Here is a 14665-nt window from a genome sequence, read left to right on the forward strand (position 1 = left end):
ATTTCTTAAACCTCGACACATCCCTGGTTAGACACTTTAATGCTGACTTCTTGAGACTGTGACCAAATAATGTCTGTAACCTACTTCTTCATTATAGCTCAGTTTTGCAATCTTTTAATTCTCCCTAATAATTCTGGTTATTTCCCCCGTGCGATTATTAGGAGTGACTGAGAAGACAAAGCCTGTCTTTTACGCATAAACTGGAGAAATGATTCTCCAAGGAAATTGCCATCTCTTACTGCAACATTTTAAAATAAAAAAATTCCTTCCAGTAGCACCTTAAAGACCAACTAAGTTAGTTCTTGGTATGAGCTTTCGTGTGCATGCACACTTCTTCAGATACACAAATCTTCTTCAGATATAAAATCTGCAACATTTTAATCAGTGTTCTTTAAATCTTTAGCTGGATCAGGTGGAAAGGCAGATATGGTTCCTTACAGTAATTCCCCACATAGTAATGTTGTTCATCCCTTCCCTCTTACCTGCTGTGCAGAGGAGGCCTCCAGGTGCTTTTTTCTCCTGTTGCAGCTGGATATGTACACCTGGTGTATGTGTGCACAGGCATGTCCATGGAAGAGTTGAACATAAGTTGACTACAGGGAACCTTTTTAAAGCTATACAATATATGTCTTAAATTGTTTGTACCATATACAGCCCAGGGACTGTTAGGCATATACATGAAGTTTTGAGTAATTTCCACAGGATACTTTTACCAATTCATGCATTTCTCAAAGAGGAAGGAAGATCTGCACCCCAGTGCCCAGATCGCCCCACCATAATGTGCATGTAAGGAATAAGCACCCTGTTTTATTTTGTTTTAAAATAGCACCATAAACTTTAGCAAACAGAGTAAAACTTTTTATTAGAAGTAAAAAGTAGCTGAAGTATTCTTAAAATGTACAGTGTGAATAAACCTTTCATAAGTCCTAGGACAGGGGTCAGCAAACTTTTTCCGCAGGGGGCTGGTCCACTGTCCCTCAGACCTTGTGGGGGGCTGGACTATATTTTGGAGACGACACCCCCGATTCTCCCCGTCCCTTCTCCACAGCACTGGACGAGCCCCGGTGCCTGCTTACCTGTGTCTTGTGAGCGACAGGGGCTGGCAGCGGTGGCAGAGGGACGATGAGCGGCGTGAAAGGGCTGGGTCCAGAGAGGAGCTGCTTAAAATGGCGCTTAGCCAACCGCGGCTCAACAAAGCGCAGCCCCCTTCCTCCTCTAGGCAGGGCGGGGAGAAGCCAGGAGGAGGGAGGGAGGAGGTGTTGCCATGGTGTGTGGGGTGAATGGCACAGCCTGAATGATCAGAATCCCCACGCCGATCCACGCGGCGATTCCCAGAGTGTCTGCGGGCCGTATCCAGAAGGCAATTGGCCGAATACAGCCCCCAGGCCTTAGTTTGCTGACCCATGTCCTAGGATATTCATTTGAACCCTGTCACATTTGATATCGGACCACAAAATTTTAATATCAGTCAACAGCTTTCCCCAGTAATTTGCTGTGCAAATAACACAAAAAATATTACCACTACCCCTTTTATTTTAATAATTAGTAGTAACATTCTTCTTAAACCATAAGTTAGTTTGCTTTTTAAGCAGTACATCCTTTTATATAATTCTGTTCCAACGGCAGCTTCCCTCCTGGATTGAGTAGCAGCTTAGTGAGAGGAGGACTGCCAACCCGCCCCCCCCCCCCCGAAAAAAACATGATCTTCCTGTAAGAGCAATGTACTACGACACAATCACAGAAGACACTTGTAACTTAAAAGAGAAGCGGAAAGTCTAACAAAATCAGAATGGATGAAAGGCCTCTTTGTACGACTGGACAACAGCCTTTTCCTGTATGTTATTTTCAGCAACAGCTAGCTCAGGAAATACAAATTAGTATTAGATTCCGCCCGCCCCTCCCCCTTTATGGTGACATTCTAATCCCTGTTTTAGAACCCCTGATTCTTGTTATTGTTTATAGTAAATCAGATTGTAGAAAAGGATTTCCTATGCATCTTGGATAAGGAAAGGCTTCTACTCCCTTCAACACTGAAAGCCATGGGAGGTCGTGGAAATTTAACAGCAAGAGTAAATGGGTTCAAATGTTTTTGTGTGTTTGGTATTGTACTAAGGTAGTATTACCAAGCTGTCAAAAACTGGTGCAAGTCAGGAGCTTTCTAGATGATCAGATAATCACATGGCAAAACTGTTTCAAGCTGCAAGTGGTGAACTGCAGCAATGACTGTTTCACTTTATGAAAAGCCAAAGCACAAATTCCATGCAGATGGAAAACAAGAGCTCTGACAAGAGTTAGCCTGGCCTTCTCCTTAACATGCTAGTTTTATGTTTGTATAATTAGAGGTAGGGTTATTCTTATTATTAGTGCCATTTGTCTAAATACCCTCTCTATGGAATTGAGGGCCATTGTTAACTATGTTGGAGCCATGGTCCAGGTGTTTAACTAAACTGAACCCTTTATCATTGCGGCTCAGTAATTTTGAAGATTAAGTTCCCAGGGAGATCAGAATGAGTTACAGCTGTATACTTAACTAGTAGGGATGGGTGCCAAGTAAGGTGCACATCAAGGCAGAAATAGCATGACATTAGTAGCACATAAAAAGACCCAAAGCAATGCCAAGATACTGAAAGCTGACAAAAGCCCTGTGGTGTTCAGACCTGTTTCCCTTATTGCTTTTACAGCTTCCACTAATGTGAACAATATGGTAACTTAGGAATTATTTAGACATGTCTGCACATGAGTTCTTCCTTTATTCTCTGTGCGCATAGAAATGTGGAGTGCTGATACTTATGCTTTGTTTGATAAGAAGCTAATAAAATATTAGGGCAGGGGGTTGCTCTGACATTTTTTATGCTATGCACAGCCAATAGATTCTGTATAGCACTTCCATATTGTTTTTCTGGCTATTTGGATAGCTACATGGGGATCAGAAAATATGCTAGCAGGAAATATAGGTCCATCATCATTCTACTGTGAATGATGTCATATAACTATTGCATAGACAAATGTTGTTAAGAAGCTGGTGTTAAGATGAACTGGGATTAGATTATATGCACAACACAACAAACACACTTCAAACCATAGTTTAAGATCCTAGTTAGTAAACTAGCATGAAACCACACTTAGCTAGTTCCCAGTTATGTCTGAAAGACCTAACTAGCTAACTAGGATTGAGGTGCTAGGCTGGGGTTCTTTGAGAGGCAGGGCGGGGTATGAATTTAATAAATAAATTCTAAAGGAAGGAAAGGGGATAGTGGTCCCTGTGCTAATTCTCAGATGCTAAATTATGGTTTAGCGTGTTGCTGAACTGGCCCAATATGTACCTGAACGTTTTGCAGCTTTCCTGTAGCAACTATCCATAATATTTATAAGTGGACACATTTTTATTCACAACCTACAGCGTGACACCTAATTAGCAGACCACATTGGTATTTTGTTTCTTCTCTCCTTAAAGGAGGGGTGGGGTAAAATTAGGGTGGCTTCACTTACAATGGGTTGGGTTTGGGTTCAGTTAAGGATCAAAAGCCACCAGGAGATCCTTTGTTGTTACAATAAACTTTTATAGAAGATTGAGTAGCACAGCCCAAGCTATTTTGAGAAGCCAGGTGAGATATGAAAGGTACACACTCTGGAACAGTTGATGTTGCGATGTTGGAGCATGCTGGTTGCAACTTGTCAACTGCACACATCCTCTGCTACACTGCTGTTGATCAAGACTGCACTTTGTTTCACTGATGGGGCACCTTTTTCAGTTAAGTGACCACTAGGGTTGACTGTGCAGCCATGAAGATTTATTTATAGGAATCAGGTGTGCCTTTCTTTAATACTGTTAAGTGTACAAGTGTTTTTCTTTTACTCTTGCTAAACTGTCTTCATATGTTTAGGAAGTCTTCATTTGTATTATGTGAACTTGACTATTCTTGCAATAATTTATGTGGACTTGCATGCATCTGAAGGTGGCACAAGCTAAAATTGTGTGTAATTGATAGGCTTTTGACACACTTGAGAGAGTATCCAATTAAATGAGACTTCCAATGAGTATTTACTGTATACTGATAAACTAGCTGCTGGTTATGCTGTTAAGTTGAAAATAAGTATCAGCTCCCCAGAACTGAAGCATCAGATTTGATATTACTGTGTGCAGATGTTGCTATTTCTTCTTGAAATGAAAGCTGATATATAAATAACAACAACAACGTTATTTGTACCATAAAATAGTTTGTACACACACTCCCAACCATCCTTCCATCCAAGCAAGCAACATTTGCGTGTTGAGGTCCCCAGGTCCACCCCAATAACTCACACATCACACAGAAATTTTTGGCATAATTTTGGCCACAACTTTATTAAAATACAAATTTGTGAGTGATTGCGTAGGCATTGGTTGCGACTATCTGCCCCCACCATGGGGGACAGACTGACATTCCGCACGATGCGAAAGTCAGAATGGGGGAAGACACTTGGGGGTTACGCGGAGCAGGGAACCTGCCCTCACCCCAAATGCAACCAGGAGCTCATTGCTATGGCCCGAGCCCCCTTGACAGAGTGGACAAGCAATAGTTAGCTCCCAGTTCCTTTAATGGAATCCCTTGCAGCAGCAGCATTAGAGGGGCAGGCACAGCCAATCCATGCCCCTCAACCAACCAAACCATAAACCAATGCCTAACTGCGAACCTTACAAGTTGTGACGATTTGCTACGCAGTAGGCAAAAACCAAATGGCCCCAGCCAATCAGCCAGATGGACAAAATTCCTATCAGGCCCCCGCTCCAAAGCAGATGACCCCATGACAGGCATAGCAAGGTCAAAGCGAACAATCCTATTCTAGGGAGGGAGGGACAGGCAATCCGATGCATGGGCGAAAAGAGGAAGCCCTAGCCTCGTGCAAGGAGTTTTAGTATTTCTGGCTGTCAATCAATAAATGGCAACATTAACTTCTTCCCAACAACAAGGGAAGCCCCAATCGCATCAGTGGTCAACGATCAATTAGCCCGCCCTCCAACTTTGGAGTGTCCTGGAGGCCCCCACCGCAACACGTGCTCTCCATGAAGGAGAACACGCTTTATCACAGTTCAGGGACACATTCCAGGCAGGTAAAAACACTCAAGAGGGGTGCAAAGTAGAACCAGTAGCCTGAGAAGAAGTGCTGTGCTGGGGGAGGGTGTAGAGTATGCCTTGGGGGCCAGAAAGAGAAGTCACCTTTGGTCCCAGGCCTGAGGTTCTCCTCTGGACTACTGTGACAAATATGCCCACTGTTAATCCCAGTAATCCTGCATCTTTAATCATTGTAAAAAGAAATCTTAAGATTTTGGGTTTAGCGAGATAAATATGCAAAATGTCTGGTAGCAGTTTCATTTTCTGATGAAATTATGCTGAGAGTTGTGGTTGGAAATATTTTATTCAACATAAATGTATTTTCCCTGGTTTGCTTTTTTGTTACCTGCTCTGAACTTAAAGTTAATAAGGTAGCACCTAGTGCAATATTCTTGCATTGTGATTGAGCTGATACTTTTTCAAGAAGTGTACATTATTTAAGTTCAGTGAAAGAGACTCTTGCTGTGGTGTGTTGGTGTTTGAGAGGCAGCTGGCTCACATGATACAACAGGGCATTCTTACTCAAAGACTAGTGCAGTGATTTAATGGTGACTTGTTTCACATGACTGCTAATGCAGAAGTTTCTCTTCCCAAAATAGCTTATATGCGGTAATCCTTGACACTGAAAACGTGGGAGATTAATATTTCAAAGGAAGTGGGTACATTTTGTTCATTTTGTAAACTTATTCAGAGATGTTGTGTAAATTTGAAAAACTGGTATGAGGTCAGGGGTTCAAATAAAAAAGGAGTATTGGACAGATGTTTAAAAGAGATTCTATTGAATTAATAAGAAATCTAAGGGGAGAAGATATACATGGTTTCAGGTGTATTCAGTTGCTTTTAGGATTGCTGCACCTCTGTCACTTGCAATGTTGTGGACAGATGTAAGCCATAAGTTTTTCTGCTAGGTCTTTGTTCTCGGGTAAGACTAAGGTGTCGGGTCCTCTCCCTGGACAAGGCCCTGAGTACCTTCTCACAGTGGCCGGGGCTGTGCTGCTTCACACGTCATCCTGTCTTTATAAGATCCTCCAGTAGTTTGTCATGAGATCCAGGTTTCAGAACTTGGTTGCTCCTAGAATTGGGAATAACCTTTCCTAGAGGTCAGAATGGGCCTTAGCACTAGATGAGAGTCGGGGGGGGGGGTCCCCTTCCAACTCTGATTCAAGTTTCTGCCTGGCTGAAATGTGTCCTTGAACTAATAATAATACCTACCCCTGAACTTTGTCTTTTCTTTCATAGTTCACTTATAGCAGACTTGCTGTACAATGCATAACAGTGTGTCCTGAAACTATTGGCACGATTGAGCTACTTTATACCACTTCATTCCTTGCCAATTATTTCTAGGCCAATTGATTTGGAAGGCAAAAGTAGTTTGAAAGAACTATGCTCCCTGCTCCTCCAAAATATTCAATAAATGTCTTACTAAGCAACATACTTTTTAAAAAATCATTTGATTATATGCTAGCATTAGAGGAACAAGCACCTTCATGATGTCAGAGTGGCCTTCCTCTCTGAGTTGCTATAAGAAGGTGGGTGTATCTAATGAAAAGTGACAGCATCTTGGGTCCTAGCAGTGTGGAGTCTCCAGGTGTCACTTAAAAAAATTATTGTGGCAGCTGTCAGAAAGCATTTTTGTTTGCAGACTTGAGCTGACTTCTATAATAACTAGTGTGTATATAAATATATAATATACATCATCAGTGGAATCCTATACATGCCTGCTCAGATTGCCCTAGGAAGAGGGATTGGTTGCTAAGCCACAATTTCTAAATTGTAGCTTGGTTACGGGGAATAGGGGTATCCTAATAACTCTCAACACTCTTAAACTATGGCTCCCATAATTCCTTGGAGGAAGGCATGACTGTATAAAGTGGTATCATATGTGTAGTATGAATTGGGCCACAGTCTTCTAGCACCATTGTACACTATGTTCTAAAAATATGTCCTTGAATCCATAAGAAACTAAATGAAGGAGGACAACTTTCATGGTTGTGTCACAGAAAATAAACGAAACCATGCATATAGAGAGATCCTGCGCTTGGTCCCAAACATTGACAAAGATATATTTTTGCATCTGTCTGGAAAATTTAAAAGGCATCCACCAAGATGTTTAGCTTGGAAGGCCATTATAGTAAGCGTGAAACAGCCTTAGTAGCAGATCTTAAGTGGATTGCTCTCTCATTTCTTTGGGATATGTTAAAGAATTTAGGATTGTATTAGCAATGAAGTAGCCTTATTTAATGAACAGTGACTATGCCTCAGCCAAAGCATTATAATACAGTGTTTTATATTGTAAAATAATTGTTTCATAGGTCCTCAGTAGAAGTACTTGATGGCTCTGATTTGGTGTTGGAAGATGAACATTCAGATGATGAGATGCTACAGAGAGATGTTGATAGCTCTGATGATGATGATGATGACACAAATTCAGACTCTAGCAAAGGAGAGCCTGATACACAGGAAAATAAGCAGGTAGATATTGTGACTTGGAGCTTAGCTAACTTTCTAAATGGAGAGAATTTGGATCCTCTGTGAACTACTACTGGCGAATAGGAGCAGAGCAACATTTTTCACCATTCTCCCCTTTCTCAGTCACTGCCTCTCAACCAGTGCTCCAACCCTCCAGAGTAGATTTTTGAGGCATGGCGATCAAGGGAAAAACACTGGTGGGAGTGGCCTGTTAGAACTTCTACCAGTGGCACATTAATTAGGATCAAAGGAAATGTGTTCCTCTGGCATTCTAATGTTAATTTACTTCCTCCATTTCTGTACCACCTCTTAGTATAAATACAGGCAATTTGTCACTCATGTAACAGCGCAGAAAATGCACCATTTTCAGCACCAAAAGAGGGTGAGGCACAATGGGGAATCCCCACTTGCACACATTCTGGGGATGTGAGCAGCGGCCAGGAACAGAACTCTCGCGTAAGTGGTGGTTCCCCTGTATCCTCAGCTTAGAACAATAAGAAAAGTACAGTAGGAAGCAAACAATAATAACATTATAATAATGAAAGTTAAAACATTGAATGGAATTGGTAGGAGTAAAATCATCACAGTATTGACTGGGCAAAATAACACTTTTCCATTAGAAGCTTTGTTTTTTGTCTCCATCCATCCCTGGGCCCAGCCTCCAAAGTTTACTCAAATTACTGCACTTGCCTGTTGCTATTAGGAATGCCTATTGCCAGAACTTTGTGAAGCACAGATATAGTTAAAAATCTAATGATGTGCATGGAACATCCCTGGAAAGTCATACTGGACAATTCCATCTTCATTGGAAAGCTTCTTGTGCTTCACAGGACATGTATTAGTATACATGGAACTTAAGACTTATTTGGCAAATATCATCTTCTTTCTCAAGCTTGCCTACCAAACATTGAATCTTGCAGTTGAGGATCAAATTTCCTTCCTTCCTTCCTTGACCGTTGCAAAACATTGTGCAGCTGCAGAGAAAATTAAAAGCATGTATAAATTGTTAGCCAAACAAATATATATTTCTTGGCCTTGACAAGCTCTGATTAAAAAATAACTGTTTGAAAGTGAAGACAATCAACTTTTTTAAAACCAGAGGCTGCGTGTTCTCATTATTAGACCATAATTGGAGAACTTTCAGTTTCCAGTTACACTCAGTAACATCATCCTGACTCCAATTTCTTTCAACAGATAAGAGGTGCCATTTTTAAGACAGACTCCTAAGTAGGTACTGTAGTAGTGGAGGAAACTAGCAATTAACTGAACATTAACATTTTTTATGGCACCTAAACATGAATTCACTTGTATCCTGAATACTTGAAAGTGGAGATGAGTGTCACACCCCATAGTCAAATTTGACTGGACTTAACTGTCCAGGGGTCCTTTACCTTTTTTTACCTGAATACAGAGTACAGAGCAATAGGCCAATAAAGCTGTAGCAGAAAGAAACTAAGATTTAGGGCTGTTGCATTGTTCTGAAAATAGCATGTCTGCATTCTACAAAGTTTAATTTTATTTGCAGATTAAAGCAGCTGGGAAGAAAACAAAAGTTTATCATATTGCTAAAGAAATAATGAGCTCAGAGAAAGTGTAAGTATTGGTGTAAAATTTAATAATTTATGCATGGAAGCATGTATGTTTTTCCTTTGCGGTTGAGATAATATTTACTGTTCTTGTTTTTGTATTAGGTTTGTAGATGTTCTGAAGCTTTTGCACATTGTAAGTATTTATTTCACTTCATAAACATGTTTGCTTCAAAGTTAATTATTTATGAAGTTCTTTTCAGAAAATGTATTCAACTGAGTTTCTTAAATGTGCATTCTTTTTTTAAAAAATAGCCTAATGAAACAGCAATTAAATATCAACCCAAACTCCTGGAATGCTTCCTAATGAATAGAAGGAATAGAATGTTTGAGGTGCATTAATTTTCCTGTTGAAGTGCTGCAGGAAGTTTGAGTGTTACAAACGTGCTTAGAATGTGTACTAGAATATTTCTAGGCCTGCAGATGGAAAGGTGGAAGGTCTAGCTGTCAGAAATCCTGGTGCATTCCCAGTTTGGTCAGAAATGCAGTAGAGCAGGAGGAGGGTGCTCTTCTGTGATTTGTTTTTGCTTCTGACCTCTGAAAGCTCTTGTTTGTGTGCGCACAGGTGAACGTTTGCACACTAAAGAATTTATTAACACAGGTTTAATTTGTTTATGGTAGCTTTTGAGTTGCCAAGTAGTCTTTTGTGCTGGGATAGAAAATAGCATACTCTTACCAGCTCTGTGAACCCTGCCATGAGGCTTCAGGACACAATTCATGTAACTGAGGGGGACAAGGGCAGACTCACCCTTTTAATGCCAAGTTCAGATTTATTGCTTCCTGTTGCCATGCGCCAGTGAAATAGGTTGTCACAGCCCTATCTTGCTGTCATTTTACCTGCATCGCCTTCTCTTAGAATGCGTAGGCTTGGTTGTGTATACATTGAAGAACATCCAAACTGAAGGAAATACTGAAAAGTAATACTTGTAGGGTGTGTTAATACTTAGCTAGGCATTAAAGGAATAGAGTTTTTCTACAGATTGTTTTCAAGTATTACAAGAAATATGTGAGCCTGACTTACTAGGCAGCCAGGTTTGAACCTGACGGTTCAGGTTTTGCTGATTCTTGGGCAATCAAAGTTCAGAGGCTGAGGACTGCTTGCTAGGTCAGGGCTTTTTAAATTTCGCAGTGAGTCTTCCATTAAGTAAAATAGAGCTGTTTGAAAATCTCCAGATGGAAAGCAAAGATCCCCACAGTCTGTTTTTTCTTCTTAATTTTAGGAGTAATTGGGGATTGTGAAGTCTGGTGCAGCTTTTTTAATTGTCAGTAGGAGCAAAGTATAGTTTGATGATTCAGATGTAAATGAAAGCAACTGATTAAAGCAGTGTTCAAAATGGGAGGAAGGAGCATAGGTGCGTATGGATCTTTCATGTCAGTTGAGACATTGACTTCACCAGGGTTTCTCTTTGGTAAATGTGCTGGGCTTATAACCTCACAGTCCCAGTTAACAAAAGATTCCTTTGCAAATCACTTTCTGCTAGCTCTTCTAGTTGGCCAGTAGTTGGGAAGTGTGACAAAAGAACTTTAAGGTTATAGGATGTGTGTATATATATGGATTACATGACATCAGGCATAATGAAATGCAATTTATATATAGTAGTAAGTTTTTTGAATTTAAAAAAAGATGAAAGGCAGTATTTGATTACACCACTGCTCCAACATTTCTTGCAAGATGATGCAGAAGTTGTTGGGGTTTTTTTTTTTTGCTTTAAAGTGGCAGTATATGAAACTGTACCATACTAGTCTGTAATTCAAGACTGCAGCACCTGTAACCCATTAAAATTTAATAGAGTAATTGAGCCTTTCCTGGGACTCACCTAGGAGCCACATAGGCATGTTAGAATCTGCATATGCATGTCAGAACCTGAAGTGACTAGGCAGTGGCTTCTGAAGATGGACAGATGTACTTTTTATATTAAAGAATGAAGAGGGAAACGTCTTCAGTGCAAAGTGTTGCACTGCTGGAAGCCTGTAACGAATTTTGCTGTATCTGTTGATTTGCTGCCTGTTTTGCAGCTCTAAAAGACACCAGACCTCTCTGTTAAGAAAAAAAGGCAGTAAGCTGCAGTATGCGCTTCAGAAATGTGGTGAATAATTTTCTCGTCTCTGGTACAGCACAAACAATTGAATTTTCTGCCTTGCCTGCTCCTATTACAAGATAGTTTTACTCCATCCTTTTGTGGGAGAAAGATCGCATTATGTGCTGCACTAGGCTCAAGAGTTTTGGATCACTGGACCTGCAGTTGCTCAGGCAAAACGTTTTGTTTTTCCACATAGCATGAAGCATACATCTGTTCTTGTTTTCTTTTGCGGGCGGAATGTATAAGATCAATAGGGAGAAGGAATAATTAGTTGCAAGTCTTAAGCCAAAAAGAGCTAGACCTCACAATTATTAGCCTTTGACTGTCCTAGATTCATGAATAAATGCATTCAAGATTGGGTCGCAACATAGGTCTGGCTTGTGCAAGTTAAGAGTACACACATTCCCAGCATATTTTTCCTCTTATGTTTTTAAAAGTGTTCCCTGTTAAATGTTATGCATCTTACGCTTTGCTTAAAGTTCTCTGGAGCTCCTGTGTTCCATCTGGGTTCGATTAGCTATAGTAATTCCTCAACTTATTTCTCTGTGTGAAGGCAGTGTTTGAAGGTCACCCCTGGGATGTAAAAAGGCTAGTTAAGTTTTGTGTCGCCAGTTGGCTTACAACATACAAAAACACAGCATTTCCATATGAATGAGGCCATCTGTTTCCACTGAACCCTTGTGCAGCTGAGTCTCCAATACCAAACCGTACCTCTGTTTCTTTCTGCTTCAAGTCCTCTAATCTTAATAGGGGCTGTAAGGAAAGGAAAGTGCTGACCAGTGTTCACCCACCCCCACACACGTTGCAAAACAGCTGTGCGTGCATTTACATAATTGCTTTGCCTTGTTTAGATTTGTACATTTCTCCTTATTGCACTGTTTACATAAAGTATTGCTTGGCTGGCAAAAATGAACTGAACCCACTCAATGGGTGGGTTAAGTATGTAAGGAGATGGGGTTTTTGATCTTCCCCTTACCGCACAAAATAAAAGACAGAGAAATTCAGAAAAGAGCACATTCTTGAGTATTTGGCTCCATATACAGCCACTTCGAACTGTAATGTCTTCTGCTTCCCATAAAGTGTCCTGGGAGCTATAATTTAAGGAGTTCAGAGTTGTTAGGAGACACCCATTCCCCTCAGACAGACACAATTGCCAGTGACTTAACAATCAATTCTACTTCCTGGGGAACTCTGGGAATTGTAGCTATTTGAGGAGAATAAGGGTCTCCTAAGAACTTTCAGCACGTTTGACAAAATACAGTCAAACAGCTTTCCATTCTATTAGATCAGAAAGAGAAATGGATTGTGGCTAGGTATGGTATTTTCCAGGCAAATTTTCTCCAGAAGTTGTACCTATTTTCTTCTGTAAGCTTAAACATAGGATCAGCTGTGCCTGAACTTCCCTTCTTTTCCAAATCACAGAAGTGAGAGTGTCTGACCTTGAACTGCATATCTGGTCCTGGGGAATGTGGCCAAATGGGCCTTCTGCATGTATACAAGGGAAATAGTGTGACCTATATTAGTTGCTTGGAGACCAGATTTTCAGAGGCTCTTTGTGTGCCTGTGTTTGTACTCTAACAGGATTTCCGGGATTCAGTAGCGCATGCTTCCAGGCAACTTGGAAAGCCAGTCATTGAAGACAGGATCCTGAATCAGATCCTGTACTACCTACCTCAACTGTATGAGCTTAATCGGGACCTCTTGAGAGAACTTGAAGAGCGGCTGTCCCACTGGTAACTACATATTCAGAGCATAGATTCCTGCTTACTTATTGGTTAGAATATTGGGATATTCAGGCTTCTAGTATTGTGTGCTGTTTTTAGACCACAAAGTTGAATTACGAGTATATGATGTTGCAATGCAGCTATTTTTGAACTGAGATTTTCCCTGGATGCGTGTGTGTGTGTGTTTATGTACTCACATATATTAGTAGTTTGCAGCTAGATTGGCTATTGGGGGTCAAAGGTACTAAGTTCCTTTCCCTCTTCATCTTTACTTTCTATGACCAAATCACTCCTAACTAAATGAGCCTTTTAAAAATGTTTTTTGACCCTGCTTGGCTGTGTTTGCTATTTTTGCCATAGGCTATTTGGGTGATTGGGGCTGAGGTCAGGACTATGACATGGGAGGAGGAAGGCTTTAACTATTTGTTCCACCGTACTCCTAATCAAGCCTCCTGCTGCCATTTGGCTGCTAATTGCAGTGTGAAGATAGCAGCCATTGGTACCAATGGGTGCTTTCCTCCCCCTTTGAATAGCAGGCATCCCCCCACATCTGGATCAGGGCTGTGGCAGAAAGGGTTAAAGCTCCACCTACCCCAAATGTCTATATGTGAAAACTCTCAGCCAGTGTGGCGTAGTGGTTAAGAGCAGTAGATTCGTAATCTGGTGAACCAGGTTCGTGTCTCCACTCCTCCACATGCAGCTGCTGGCTGACCTTGGGCCAGTCACACTTCTCTGAAGTCTCTCAGCCCCCCTCACCTCACAGAGTGTTTGTTGTGGGGGAGGAAGGGAAAGGAGAATGTTACCCGCTTTGAGACTCCTTCGGGTAGTGATAAGGCGGTATATCAAATTCAAACTCTTCTTCTCTCAAGGCCAAGCAACATTAATAGCATTGTGTTTGGTTAGGGCCTGAGTTCTGCTAGGCAGCGTAGCAAGGATGGAAAAGGAGACGGAAGAAAATCTGAATTTTTGTCATACCTTTTGTCCTTATGAAGCCAAGTCAGATAAATCTTGACTAGGCTTACAAGGGCCCCTCTTTTTACCTTGAAGGGTATATACGAAGAAGTGTGGCTTGTCCAATGGCCAGGTTTACCTCAAAGGCTACTAGCTGCCCCCTTCTGATTTAGATGCCCGTTTCAATAGCAGTCCTCTGGAACATGTTGTTAAATTGCAAACACTTTCATTCCAGAGGGTCGCAGAGGAGGCCTGGGGGTGGGCACTGTTTTCCCAGGATGGATGTTGAGGTCCTCGTGTAGAAGGAATAGAAAGAGGGAGAAATATGCCCCCCCCCCGGTCATGCATTCTTCAGGTTTAAGTTCTAATTGTCCATGGTGTTAAATTCTAGGATTGACCACCAGCGAATTGCTGATATATTTTTGAAAAAAGGACCATACCTAAAGATGTATTCAACGTACATCAAAGAATTTGATAGGAATGTAGCTCTCCTAGATGAGCAATGCAAGAAGAACCCTGGGTTTGCTGCTGTGGTTCGAGACTTTGAGGTAATGGAGCCTTTTATCAATGGTGTCAGATGATACATTCCATCTTTTGACTTTAGTTTTCTCTAAGGCCTGGTTTGTACAATGCCTGAATACAAAATGCACGCACATGTCTCTTGTCAGATTTTTTTCACTTTTGGTCCCTTTTTAAAATGCATGTGAGCAGAGATTCTACACATCCCCCATAATAGCTTGGATCTTTTTTAAAGGATCAAG

The 14665-nt window shown here is 41.1% G+C and overlaps 1 protein-coding gene across 1 annotated transcript in view; it reads left to right on the forward strand.

Annotated features, from left to right (window-relative positions):
* Positions 1-14665, forward strand: part of FGD6 (FYVE, RhoGEF and PH domain containing 6) — a 52275-nt gene that overhangs the window by 14651 nt on the left and 22959 nt on the right. Inside the window, exons 3-7 of the mRNA XM_083462877.1 lie at positions 7406-7565; positions 9088-9155; positions 9254-9284; positions 12811-12962; positions 14296-14452. Coding sequence (XP_083319003.1) covers positions 7406-7565; positions 9088-9155; positions 9254-9284; positions 12811-12962; positions 14296-14452 — 568 coding nt within the window. The remainder of the gene's footprint in view (positions 1-7405; positions 7566-9087; positions 9156-9253; positions 9285-12810; positions 12963-14295; positions 14453-14665) is intronic.

This window comes from Podarcis liolepis (assembly GCF_965112155.1).
Source record: "Podarcis liolepis genome assembly, chromosome: 10".
Lineage (NCBI taxonomy): Eukaryota > Metazoa > Chordata > Lepidosauria > Squamata > Lacertidae > Podarcis > Podarcis liolepis.